At 49.2% G+C, this 14,524-nt stretch overlaps 1 protein-coding gene across 1 annotated transcript; it reads left to right on the forward strand.

Moving 5' to 3' along the window:
- The first annotated feature begins 8,356 nt into the window (after positions 1-8,356).
- Positions 8,357-12,699, forward strand: LHFPL7 (LHFPL tetraspan subfamily member 7). The gene is given in 4 exon segments (XM_067701392.1): positions 8,357-8,557; positions 9,343-9,481; positions 11,518-11,772; positions 12,680-12,699. Coding segments are annotated over 4 exon segments (615 nt in total).
- The last annotated feature ends 1,825 nt before the right edge of the window (positions 12,700-14,524 follow it).

Raw genomic sequence — 14,524 nt, forward strand, 5'->3', positions numbered from 1 at the left:
TGTCTCTCCCAGGCACATCTCAATGAACCAGAACATGTGGGCTGAGGATTCTGTTGAACTGGGTGTCTCTCAGCTCCCCATCCAGCTTAGTCCTCCATCTTGGCCTCTCCTCTCTATCCCAGAACTTAAGTGGGGGAAGGGAGAAGACAGTCCTTTTTCTGCCACCTGTCACAGAAACCCCAAACCCAGATGTGTCCCCAGCCCTAGCCAGCCCACCCCCAACTCTACACCCCAAGAAATGCCCAGTGTCAGTTCTACCCACATCAAGCTTTGAGGGGAAATCTCAGATGTGCCAAACTACAACTCCCAGAGCCCTCCTGGCCCCAGAAGGGGCGGGACTTCCTGGCTCAGCCCCACCTTAGCTGATTCTCTCTGTGTTCCTGTGTCTTCCTTCCCAGGTGAGAGGCTGCCAGCCAGCACACACCCAGAGATTACACCCTGACCAAAGAGGTGTCAGGTTGTACATTGTTTTCAGAGCCAACACCCCACCCACCACTCCCAGCCCTGGCTTTTCTCTTCCTGAGGAGAGAGGACAGTGCCACCCAGGGACTTTCCCAGAACCCCTTCTCTGCCGTTGTTTGCCCCCTCTTCCAGAATGTTTGTCCTGAACTGGCAGCTCTGTCCAGTAGAGCTTTCTGCAATGACAGAGATGTTCTATATCTGCACTGTCCAACATCAATCGCAGATGACTACTGAGCACTTGAAATTCGGCCATTGTGTCCGAGGAGCAGAATTTTTTATTTCGTTTCATTTTAATTAACTTAAATAACCACACGTGGCTACAGCTACTGTATTGAACAGAACTCACACACTCCTTGGCAAAGACCATATTCACACATTTTCATTGATGTATATTTATTCATTTTGTTTCTCCCGTAATTTACCTGCTCCTTGAAGGGGAGAGCCAGTACGTTCTTTGAAATGTTTTCTCTCAACACCAGGCCTTTGCCCATGCCGTGGCCTCTGTCTGGAACACTTTGCCCTCCATCATCTGTAACAACTATGTGTCCTTCAGATCTTAGTTTTAAAGTCAACTCCTCCAAGAAGCCATCCCTGATTACCATCCCTTACCCACATGCCGAAGCTTCTGAGTCTTCTAGCCCCAACTAGACACTGATGACACTGTAGTATAATTGCCCAATTACTTCTCTGTCTCACTTTCTAGACTATGAGCTCCTTGGGAGCAGAGACTAGCATAATACCTGAATCAGAGCTGACCCCCAATAAATATTTATGGAGTTCAACGTTGAATAAATGTTTTCACATGATACAATCCAATGCCTCATTCACAGTAGTGATACTAATGAAAGCTGTAATTTATTGAGCTGTCTCATTAAACGCCACAACAATCCTATAAGAGATGCTATATTATCTCCTTTTCACAGGTAAGTGATCTGAAGCTCAGAGAGGTTAAGTAAATCATTCAAGGTCACACAGCTAGGATCACAGCCTGGGTTCCCTAGAAAACAGAGCCTGAGGCAAGATTTATAAGCTAATGCCTTATTAGGGATGAAATCCCAGCTTAACAAGAGTGAAGGAAAAGGGACTGTGAGGCTGAGAAGGAGAGAGAGCAAATATAAGACGTGTCTTACTAAGTTGGCCACAGCTTTCCAAGAAAATACGGCTGGGAGTTCCACTGCTCAGGGCCTCTCTGGAGAAGCCACGTGAAACATGCAGGGATAAAGGGCAAGAACTTCATCTGCCGGCCCGTCCCCTTTCCTGTCTGCCATTAGTGACCATTGGGCCCAACTGCTCCTCATGTCTGAGCTGTGTTACCTACACCTCCAGGCAGCCATGAGGGAAGCCAGTTCTACACCCAGAGCTTCACCTGAGTCTAGAAGAGGAGGCAGCAGAACCCTATTTCCAGCCCCCAGCCAAGGATCCAGTCAGGTCGGACTGGACCACAGCTGGGGTCGTTGGGAGACCAAGCCACGACTCAGGCCTCATCACCGCAGGCTGAGCTGGCCAAGTGGCTGCAGCAACTGACCCAGGCCGCCTGCCGGGGCAGGTGAGCGGAGGCTTATGGCATCCAGTGCTGCTGGGTGGCCAGGAAGGACACAGCTAAGCACACCTGAGAAGGTGCATCCTTCAAGCCTGAGAGATATCACACTGGGATTCAGATCCAGTTCAGACTAGCTCCAAAGCCCTTCCACAAATACTGATTGAAGGAAAGAAAAAGAAAAAGAATAAATACGTGACTGAATGAGTGGGGAAAAAACCCTGGCAATCATCTCTTCAAAACCCTGGTGTATTCCAGAGGCTCTCATTTTACAGTGGAAAGACTGAGGCCCAGTAAAGCAGAGATCCCCTGACCAAGGCCACACTGAGTGTGGGTGGCAGAGCTGGGACTCCAGGCTCGGTCTCAGGCATCACTGAACCTTCCTGCTTCTGACAGCACCAACTGATGTGTCTCATTTGTCGTGTCAGCATTCATAGCATCAGAGTGACGCCTCTTGTTCTCACCTTCCCAGCATCCGCGGCCCATCCTCTGCTAACAGCACCTTGGTTTTCCTCCTAGAAACCAACCCAGCCCCCACCTTTAGTCCATGTAGTTCTAGCGCGGTGAGCCTCATGACATGCTTACTCTAATCCCCATTCTCCAACTCTCAATCCCTAATCCTTGAGCCCAGGTCCTAGGTCTGGCCAATCAGAGCATCCCATTTCCCTGGCCACAATGATGGGACCCAAGCTTGTCCAGTGAGCGTTAATCACAGCAATTGCGGCAACTATGTGCAAAGAGGAGCTTTTTTTTCTCTGGGGCTGCTAAGCCTGGAGGCACCAGAAGCCAACACTGTTAGAATCTGCCTGAAAGCGAACCTAACTCAGCAGAAAATGGAGCTGAGAGATGGAGAGAGAAAGAGAGGTCCATTGCTTGTTCACCTGGAGCCAGCTGTGCCTGAAGCTGTCCCACAGAATTTTCAGTTATGTAAGCCAATGCATTTCTCGTTTCTAGTTGAGCCAATTGGAGCTGCACTTCCATCACTTACCGCAAAGACAAGACAAGCGCCTATTCTGTGCCAAGTTTTATGCTGAATGTGGGAGACAAAGATTTTTCAGATCCAGTGCCTACTCTCCGCAGGTTTACAGCCTGCAGGGTAGGTATCCAGATCCCAGAGAAATATCCCTCAACTAGAATTACCAAGGCAGAAAAGTAGAGAGCACAGTGGCAAGAATTTCAACACCTGGTGTTTAATCGTAGATCGGTTAATCCCTATTCATGCCCTCTCCTACCCAGGAAACCCCATACCCTCACCCCATCCTGATTTGGGGCTGGCTTTTCCCTCTTTGCCCAACCCACCCAGCAGCCCAGTGAAAGCCTGTCGATTTAAGGAACTGGGAAGGAAAATACACACACACATGCACGCGCACACGCACACACACACGCACACACACACACACACACACACCCCTCAGGCCAGCTTATCACACACTTGGGCTTTGTTCAGCAGCCTGAATGTTTCCTTCAAACAGAAGGACACCTGTTATGAGGTCGCAGACGTATGTTCAAAGCTGGAGCCTGAGAAGAAGTGGCCATGTTGGAGGGTCTTGACCTGAAGTGTGGTGAGTCTGGAGGGAAGAGGGATGTGAGGTCAGGATGGGGAGAGAGGAAAGTATTGTCCAGGAACCATAATGGGCTTTAAGGGTCCATGAGTCCCTGAAATTACAATACTGTGTGTGTGTGTGTGGGGGGGGGGTGTATACAAGTAAGTCTGCATGAAGAATGCATCCATGCTTTTAAATCCTATTTTCAAAGGAATTCATCACCTCCAAAAGGTTAAGTCCCACTGGTCTAGGATATGGCCATCTTTCTGCAGGTGGGTGTTTTAGTCTACTCAGCCTGCTATAACATAGTGCCACAGACTAAGTGGCTTATAACCAACAGAAATTTATTTCTCTCAGTTCTGGAGGCTAGGAATTCCAAGATCAGGTAGCTTTGGTGTCTAGTGAGAGCACGCTTCCTGGTATATAGATGGCTGTCTTCTTGCTATGTCTTCACATGGCAGAAGGGGCAAGAGTGCCCCCTGGGGTCTCTTTGTAAGGGCACGAATGCCATTCATAAGTCCACCCTCATGACCTCATCACTTCCCAAATGCCCATCTCTCAATACCATCACCACTGGGGTTAGCATTTCAACATGTGATTTTGGGGGGCACACAAACAGTCCACTGCAATGGGGAAACAGAGGCTTGGAGCCATTACATTACATCATAATTCGACCAGCTCACACAGCCAACTTGTAATGGAACTGGAAAAGCACCAGAAGTAGGGCTGACCTGGCTGTGCAGCTAGGAGAATGAGACAAGGGATGCGGGTCAAAGTCCTCCCCTAAACCCGACTTGCCCATCTTCAGATCTCAGCCTGGATGTCACCTGGCACCCAGGCTGGATCAGGTGCCCCTCCTCTGTGCCTGCCCCAACATCGCCCTGGGCTTTCTCTTGGTGTGACGCTGTGTCTGTTTGCATCTGTTGATCGATGGGTTGGCGAAATACACATCTCAGACTTCATTTAGGCTACACCACACTCAGATATCTCCACCTCTCCTAACAAACCGGTCCCTCCTGCAGCTTCCCTATCTCAAGTAAGGGCAGCCCCTCCATTCCAGGGGCCAAGGTCAGAAGCCCTGGCGGCTTCCTTGCCTCCTCTTGGTCCCTCACACTCCAAGTCCAATCCATAAGCAAAGCCGGTTGGCCGGACCTACCTTTTTCCTTCAACAAAGATCCAGAATCCGCCCCCACCCTCCCTCTCTCCTCTCTCTCGGGTCCACTGATGTCTCTCACCTGACTGACTGAAGTTGCCTCTGGTTGCTTCTTCCTCGCCCTTCCTTCTGCCTCTCCTCCATGCAGAAGCCAGTGATCTTTTTTTTTTTCTGTATGTGGGCTTCTCACTGTTGTGGCCTCTCCTGTTGTGGAGCACAGGCTCCGGACGCGCAGGCTCAGCGGCCACGGCTCACGGGCCTAGCCGCTCCGCAGCATATGGGATCTTCCCACACCGGGGCACGAACCTGTGTCCCCTGCATCGGCAGGCGGACTCTCAACCACTGCGCCACCAGGGAAGCCCCAGAGTGATCTTTTTAAAACACTGGGACAGGTGACGTCACATCTCTGCTCGAGACCACCCACAGACTCCCCATCTCACTCAGAAAGTAAAAGCCAAAGATCTATCATTGCCTACAAGGCCCACTACTCTCCCCCTTTCCTCATTCCTTCCAGTTACCGGGTCCTCCTCGCTTCTGCCAACACGCCAAGTACACGCTTACCACAGGGCCTTTGCACCTGCTCCTCCCTCTGCCTGGAATTTCCTCCCCCATAAATCCACATGGCTTCCTCCCTCAGCTCTTACTCAAAGGTCACCTTCTGGGCTTCCCTGGTGGCGCAGTGGTTGAGAGTCCGCCTGCTGATGCAGGGGACACGGGTTCGTGCCCCGATCCGGGAAGATCCCACATGCCGCGGAGCAGCTGGGCCCGTGAGCCATGGCCGCTGAGCCTGCGCGTCCGGAGCCTGTGCTCCGCAACGGGAGAGGCCACAACAGTGAGAGGCCCGCGTACAGCCAAAAAAAAAAAAAAAAAAAAAAGGTCAAAGGTCACCTTCTCATGGGGCTTTCCTGACCATCCCCCAGTCACTCACCATCTCCCTTCCCAGCTTCATTTTCCTCTGTGGCACTTATTTACATCAGGCATCTTATATATTATTTCCTTATTGTCTCTCTCTCCCACTAGAGTGTAAGCTCCATGAGGACAGTCGTTTTGTCTGTTTTCCTCACTGCTAAACCCCCACCACCTAGAACAGTTCTCGGAACATAGTAGATACTCAATAAATATTTGTTGACTGGATGGACAGATGATGGACCATATTCTTCCACCCTGTTTGTCTGCCTTGCCCACGAAACCCTAAGCTCCTTGAGGGCAGGCACTATGTTCTGTTCACCACTGTATCTGTGAAGGTCACACAGGGTTGGGCACATAAAAGTTGAATGAATGAATGATCAATTCCTTCCAGTTCACAGACGAGGACACGGACAGCAGGATGATGGGGACATACCAAGGCTCTAGCAGCCACCTCTAAATACCCGAATCCCAGTTCCCCTTCTGCCATGGCTGGCTATGGCTACCCTGGCCATCCATGCTCACTGGCTGGAGCAGGTGGGAGGGTTGACCAAATTCTAACCCTGGGTAGCTCCTAAAAAACGCTGGGGTATTTGACTTTTAAACTAATTTCTTAATATCACTTTGGGTTTAGGTCCCAGAGTCAGGAGCCTGATTCCCTGAGTTTGAGTCCCTGGTCCACCACTCATTTCCTGAGGCTTCGTTTCGTCATCTGTAAAATGGGAACTCAGATAACAGTACTACCCACCCTATCATAGAGGGACCACAGTCTTGAATTGAATGAGGCACTGAAAGAGTTTAGAATGGGGCTTGATGAGTGCTCAGGAATTGTCAACTGCCATTAACAGTTAAGCACTGAGCTGGAGGAGAAAATATTCAGTCCCTTTCATGTTTCCCTTAGGTGGATTCCAGGTAATTGAAGCCTGGCCGGATGTGGTTTCGGGTTATAATGCCTCATTTAAGTTTCTGGGCACCTGGACGGTTGGTGTGATTTTCCCAGGTGACACTGAGCACATTATCTGGAGAACAAAACTTCTTTCAAGGTCAGAAACGCCCGGAGAGGCACTGGGGCGGCCAGAGAGAGGCAAATCACGGGCCTCAGTCAGCTCTGGGCTCCCCAGCTTCCTGGCTGGAATTACACCCCTCGGGATCCTGCCAGCCCCAAAGTTGAGGCTGATTTTGGTGTAGGACAAAAATCCATCCTCCCTTCCTCAAGGGGCCATGTCTCATTTGCTGGCTAGCTGCCGTGAGGTTTTTCTAATCCTGGGAATAAAATGTCTGTGCCACCTTACCCTGACCTACCTTCCCAGGCTTAGCTCAGCCCCTCTCCCTGCAGCACACCTGCATTTGACCCCCTAGAACCTTCACAACACCCCTACCCCCATTTCCAGAGAGACGAGGTGACCTCCCCAAGGTCATGGGGGGAAACGTGGTTTGTTGCTTCTTTCTACCACATCATCCTGCTCAGTGATTGAACCCAACACCACGTGCCCCCTGGGATTTAGAATCTGCTTTTACAGATGGAGAAGCTGAGGCCCAGAGCAATGGGGCAACTTGCTGCAGGTCACACAGCTGGGAAGTGGTAGAGGGACTGGCTGGCCTCCAAGCCCAGGATTCCGGCCACGTTTAAAGTGCTGGCTGGGCTTAGAGTCCCAAAGTGAAACCCAAGGTTGAAGTCCTGGAAAGTCTGTGTAGGTGCCCTTGGCTGGCTCAGCTGCTTTTGATCCCGGGTGCCCTTAGGCTGCCTCAGCCCTTCTGGGCCTCACTTCTGACCATCAATGACAATGCTGGCTATTAGCAAACCACCATCCTGCCTCAGCATCCTCACCCAACCTCTATTATTATTTTGGTAAGACTGGACTTGAAATCAACTCTCTTTCTCCTTAAAATAGATTTTAGTTTAAGATGGATAACCAGTATCATGCCAAAAAATAGAACAAAAACACCACAACAAACACAAGGAAACTCCAACTACATCCCCAGAATCTCACTAGACCTCACTGCTTGCTCAGGGCTCCCTGTCTTTTAAAAAGAGGAGATTGACAGATGCTTGGGAGATGATTAAGACCCTTTAGCTCCAACAGACATTTTCTCCTTGGTGTAAAGAGAAGGATTGAAGGAGAATTAAAAACTAAGTAACTCTTGGCATTTAAGGCTGGGTTCAGGTGCCACCTGACTATCCCTCAAGGGTCATATGTGGCACCGCATGAAACAGCGATATATAAAACAATGCCATTTACATACATGAAAAATACACATATACTGAACAATATTGATTTTGCAAAAATACCTCCAAACAAAAAGATACACATTAAATAAGGGTTAGGGATTGAGAGGAGATAGCTGATGGGCAGGGTAGAAGCAGACCTTTTGGAAAGTGCAAGCCTTGATAGGCAGAGCGAATGAATGAAGGAATAAATGAATGAATGAATGAAACACGAGAGGGGGCTCACATGGACCAGTGATGATCATTTCCCGAGGACTGGTTGTGCTCCAAGGTCTGTTTAAGCACTAACATTCATTCTAAAATTTGGAGTTTCGACTTCCAGAACTTGTTGGGAAAAGACCCACCCTCACCCCAGTTATTAACACCTCCAAGTCCACCTCCCAGGCCGAAGGGAGGCTAATGACCTGTGATCTGAAGATAGGACCAGATCCCTGGCTGGCCGGGGAGCGGGGGACACCTTTGCCAGCCCCTGTTTCTCTCCTTCCACTAATCTTGTCCCTTGACCTCTAAGTCACTGACATTCCCTGATGGTGGGCAGCGTGTGGGCAACTCTGGGGCTTTCCCTAACCTGCATCTCAGCCCTCAGCCTCATCTCTCCTGCCTGGTTCCAGACCACCACTTTCTCCTTTGGTGTCCTCACCTGCTGCTCCTGGCTTCAGGGTAACAGCTGGAACCAGAGCTGTGGGACCTTCAGGTCCCCAGATTATATTCCTGACTTTGCCTGGAAGGTGAGGCGTGGTCTCATCCATTCACTGGGACCTGGCGGTGGGGCACTCTTAAACCCATCAGAGTAAAAAAAAAAAAAAGCCAATTTCTGCTCACCTTCTAACCTCTGACTCGGTAGGTGCGGGGTGGGGTCTGGCTATCCGCATTTTAGCAAACACCCAGGATGATCCTGAAAGCAGCTGCCAGCATGCAGTGCCTTTGTACAAATTAGGAAAAGGGCGCCCCTTCTTCAGGACACTATACTGCCACCTGCTGGAAAAGTACTGTAGTCAATATGCATTTCTGTGATGACTCCCAAACGCGTCTCCTGGAGTTGTGCAGTGCACAACCTGTACACACCTACCTGGTCAGCCTCTATCTAAGCGCTGCTAGGTTTGAAAACCACAGCTAAGGTGTTGAAAGTCACTGCAAATTGCCAAATTCAACAATGGGCACAATGGGTTGGGACTCCCAGTTCAGCACCTCTAAGGAAGATTACACAGCCTTCAAAACCGATTACAAAGGTGCCTCTCTTGGTGACTCTGCTGTATAGCAGGTACTCAATAAAGGGAGGGTATGGTGGTTGTAGATCTAGATCTTAATCCTGACTCTATCTCTTAAGTAGCTGTGTGCTCTGAGGGAAATGACTCCAATTCCTTATACCTCTGTTTGTTTATATGTAAAACAGGGATAATAATAGCACAGACCTTGTGGGATTTTGAGGACTCAGTAGCTGATCAGTTAAGCAGAGAGAGCAGAGACTGCCCCCACCCCAGACAACACCCTCCCTCCTTTCTCTTCCTGGCAGGTCTCAGCTGTGATGCTCCTTGGAGGCTGACTCCTATTGGCCTTCAGTGCAATTCTCTTCCTGTCCTGGGCCTTAGCCCCCAAAGGGCTGTGCCCAAGGAGGGGCAGCGGCCCAATGCCAGGGGTGCAGGCAGCAGCAGGTAAATCTTCTATCACATATGTGGTCCAGACATGTTTGTGGAATGAATGAATGGATGGATGGATGGATGGATGGATGAGCCTGTAAGCAGAGTCTTGCCTCCTAGTTGAATCTCAGAGATAAACCCTAGGATTGTAGACTATTCCAGGTCCTTTAACAAGCCAGAAGTTGGAGGTAGGGAATGGTATCCTTAACATCACCCTCTCTTGCCCTTATCCAAACCCAGTCTTAATAGTCTGTCCTCCTTTGTTTCTCTCCCATCCATCCACTTTGCATCATTTTTACCAGGACCATCATATACAGTTGGGCAGGTTGTGCACTGCACAAGGGCATCCAGCTGAGGGCTGAGAGCTGCTGAAATCTAGCCATGCTCCAATTCCTAAGCTGTGAAACTGCAGGGCTGCGTCTGCCCGGCTGCATCTGCTTTTCTCTAATTCACACATCGGCTTGGGATGATCTAGCTCAGGTCTTGACTGAACCTTCATCCAATTAATTCTCCACCATCTCTCACCTGGTTTAGAGGTGACCACCTCACACGTCTCCCTGCTGCCACCCTTGCCCCCTAGAGTCTGTTTGCCACACTCTGGCCAAGTGGGTCCTGTTAAAGCTGAAATCTGACCATGCCACTCGGACTGGCTTATCCACGCCAATGACTTCCTGTTACCGATGAGGCTCCACTGATGAAGCCCTCATTCGCTCACTGACCTCATCTCTTACCTGCTCCGCCAGGCTCAGCATGCTCCGGCCAAACTGGCTTGCTTTCTGTTGCTCATGAAAACCAAGCTTGTTCCCTCTGCCTGGAATTCTCTCTTCTCAGATCTTCACATCTTACTCCTCCCACTTCATTAAGGGCTTTGCTCAAATATCACTGCCTCAGTGGGGTCTTCCATGACCTCAAGGTAAGGGAGCTTCCCTCTCCTTAGAGTCTCCTTCCTCTTACCTTGCTTTCCATTTTTCATAGCTCTTACCTGCCTGCTTGATAATATCTTATCTGCCTGCTTGATTACTGTGCATCTCTCTCCACTAGAACATCAGCTCCATGAGGGCAAGGACATATCTGCCTTGATATCACCAGCATCTAACACGGTACTTTGCACATAATAGTTGCTCATTAAATATTTGTTGACTCAATGGATGGAAAATCAGTCCTTGTCCTCCAATGTCTACTGGGGATGGGGTGTATTAGGCAGTTATAACTCAGTGGATATTTGGCACAAGAGGATGAGCACAGGATGCAAAGAAAAACTCCAAGAGGTACCAGACCCAGTGTGTGGAAGGTGTTAAGGAAGGCTTCCTTGAGGAGGCATCACTGAGATGAATCTGGAAGGATGAGTGGGAGTTAACCAAATGTAGAAGGGTGTTTCAGGTAATGGGAACATCATGGGCAAAGGCATAGAGAAAAGAGCAAGGCATGTGCAGGGAACTTCAAGTGGACGAGAGTGGCTGAAGGGTGGCTGCAGGTCACGTGACTCTCCTGCACGGGGAGTGCCTTCTAGGTGCAGAGGTGTCGGTTCATTTTCTTAGTATCATTAGTACCTTTGACAGAGTGCCTAACAGTTTTGATGAATGAGTGCATGGATGGATGGATGGGTTGGTGAATGGATGGAGTAGGTGGGTAAGTAGGTGGACGAGCTGATGGATACATCAATAAACATATTACTGGAAGGATGGATGAATAGATAGATGGATGGAAGGATGGGGAAAATGGGTAGACTGGAATACGGATAGATGGATGGATGGATGAATTGGTGCAAGGCAGGTGGCTAAGTGGGTGGATGGTTGGATGGATGGATGGATGAGTGAATGGATAGGTAGGTGTAGGAATGGAGAGAATGAGTGGATGGGTGAGTAGATGGACAGATGGGTGGAAGGCTAAGCTGAGTGATAGGTGGATAAAAGGATAGATGAACCAATAAATAAGTGAGTGGATGGATGGATGGGTGGGGGGATAGGAGGGTGGATGAGTGAGTCCTGGGATGGAAAGGCAGCCCAGAGCCCCTTGACCGACACACTGGTTTTCCTTGCTGCTGTTTCTAGCCATCGCCACCATTGTGGGCCTGCTGGTTTTCCCGATCAGCTTGGCCTCCCCATTTGCCAAGGAAGCCTGCTCAGCCTCCTCTGTGTACCACGGTGGTCAGTGCCAGCTGGGCTGGGGCTATGTGACTGCCATCTTCCACACAGTCCTGGCCAGCCTCCTGCCCATGTTCAGGTGGCTCCACGTGACCGAGGTCCAGCGGAGGACCATCCTCTTCTCCAGTGACACTGAGAGCATCATCCTTGTGCCAGAAATGAGCAAATTAAAATATCTCAGGAGGAGCAAAAAGAGCCCATGCAACAGTAGTATGAAATCACCACGCACCCAGGTTCAAATCCCACCTCTGCTGCTTCCTTGCTGTGTGACCTCAGACAAGACACTTCACTTCTCTGGGCCTCAGTGTATACTTCTGTAAGATGGGAGTGTGTGTGAAATAATGCCTACCTCATAGGGTTGTTATGAGAATTAACTTAAGATGCTGTGTATAAATAAAGCCCTTAGCATGATGTTAGGCACTAGTATTCAATAAACTTTAGCTATAATTATTATAATCCCTATCTCACAGGACTGTGGTGAGGATAAATCTATTCATGAAAAGTGCCTGGGGCAATTCTGAATCCGTGGTCACCACTCAAATACTACATCTTTTAATAAGTATGTGGATATTCTCTATGAGAGAATAAAATAAAAATATCCTTCCCTTTTTATAACTCCTCCTCTTGGAGAATTTGAAAATTTTTCATTTTCCCATCAAACGTCTAGTGAGTGCCCTTTATAGATGAGAGTTGGTCCAGTGCTGGGGTGGGGATTGAGGGGGTGTCAGGCAGTAAGGACCTATCTCACCCCTCCATGGACAATCCCACTGACGTGGAAACTTCACTGTTATTTGGGGAACATGAGGCCCCTCACGATCCAGTCCGAACCTCTCTCTCCAGCTTCTTTCTTGTCATTCACCCAACCCTGCACCTCTCCCTCCAGCCACACTGAATTCTGAGCTCACAGTAGGTCTCTTCACAGCTCCACCCCTTTGTACACATTGCTCTCTCTGCCAGGGATGGAGTCAGTCTGTTGCCTTTGCTTATCAAGACCCATTGCCCTTCTTTGGGAAGAGCGCCCTAATCTGCCCTTGGGGAATGACCCTCAGCAACTCTCTGACCACCCCAGGCTTTAGGATGGACAAATGAGTCCTTCTGGCCAGTCAAACCCAGTCAGAATGATTGGTTCAGAGATGGGCATGGGACCTGTATAAGCCAACATGGACAAGAGTGGAACCACCAGATAGACAAAGATGGAGCTCTAAAGACTTCACTTGAGTAGCTGGATGCAGCCACGCCTGCTCCGCTACCTGCAAGAGACATAGTCACAGGCAGCTCCAGGCCGGTACCCCTCTAGTTAGACTGCCCAGAAGAAAGAGTGAACTGCTCTCTTCCCAGGGATGGAATCTGATTGGCCAGAACTGAGTCATGTGCCCACCTTGGGGGGAGGGGCTTGTCAGCAATCTCAATAGACCATAACTATAGTTATAACGTAGGAGATACATTTCCCCAGAAGATGGGAGAAGTTGCTGGTCCTAGAATGGGGCAAGGATGCCAGGCAAGCAAAAACATTTGATACCAAACTCTCTCTTTAAGGGAAGCTTTATTATCTGCATTTCACAAAAGTGAAAACTGAAGCTCAGAGAGACAAAGTCACTTGCCCAAAGTCACACAGCTGATCAGTGGCAGAGCTGGGATTTGAATCCAGGTCTGTCAGACTCTGTGATGGAGGCAAAATAACACCTGAATTTGTGATCTCTGCCCCGACCCAGCTCACCAAACTCTTTTGGTTTTAAATGTTCAACTAAGAACATCTGTAAATAACAATATTATATTATTAGAGCGATTCTATTATTTTGAAAACACACAAACCACAGAGAATGCAGCTCGCATTCGTCTTTCAGAAAAAAACAATAAGGACAATAATTACTTTAAAAAGTAATAGAATAATGGAATAAAGTAATAGAAAACCTAGGAAGCCACCACATGGTATCCAAATGGACTCGAAGACCAGTGGTATGTTTCAAGTGTCATCAGCACTTTGATGTGAGTCAGGCTTCTGTGGGAAGATTCCAGGAGGCCCAGGCAGCATCCCAGTGCAAAAAGCAGCAAGTAGATGCCGCCAAGAAGAAGCCCAAACTCAGCTTCAGGTCACCCACCTGCGCTAGGGATGAGCCGCCTGCTCTATGTAATAACCTTACAGTAGCTCCCAAGTTCCTTAATTTTCTCCTTCAGCAATTTCAGCAATGCCAAAGGGAGCAAATCTGCAGGCTATGAAGCAGAAGCATTTACACAGACACTGTCTTTATTTGACAAGAGCCAGAGGAATCTGTCTGTCTTATTTTCTGTTCAGCATAAGAGGTATTCTTTATTTGCAGGAGCCCTTTACCTGCTGAGGCTGGAAATCATTGTGCCCACAAGACTGAATAAAGCAAGCCAGGAAGATACTGCAGGATTCCTGCCCAGCACCCCGATGTAATGGAAAGTCCCTAGGGAACGGCATCGTTCTGTAGGTCATTTGAATTCTACTAGGTTGACTTAGCAACGGATTGGCAAGCTGGCACTTCAAAAAGGATCAAACTGTGCTCCTTGTAGAGTCTATACCTGTCCTGGGCTCAAGCTCTCAATGTGTGCAGCAGCTTAAAAGCCTGCAGCACAGAGACCCGAGAGCCCTTCCCTGACTCAGCAGAACCCGATGCAAACTGCAGAGTCAGAGCGGGTTTTGCTCCTGCCAAGAACTGATGGCCTCACCACACCTAATTCCAGTTGCTCTGTCATAGCCCCAGAGGGCTCAGAGCTCATCCCTTCCCCAGTTCTCCTTCAGGAGCTGTGTCAAAGATTCACCTGAGAACCTGAGCAAGACAGATGATGGGAACTCAGGGAAACTGAGGTCCCAACCAGGAAATCATCCCCAGTGATGCTAGGGGCAGAGGGTCCCAGTGGAAAGAGGGGGGCCAGGACTGAATCCAGACCC

Source organism: Pseudorca crassidens, chromosome 12 (assembly GCF_039906515.1).
Source record: "Pseudorca crassidens isolate mPseCra1 chromosome 12, mPseCra1.hap1, whole genome shotgun sequence".
NCBI lineage: Eukaryota > Metazoa > Chordata > Mammalia > Artiodactyla > Delphinidae > Pseudorca > Pseudorca crassidens.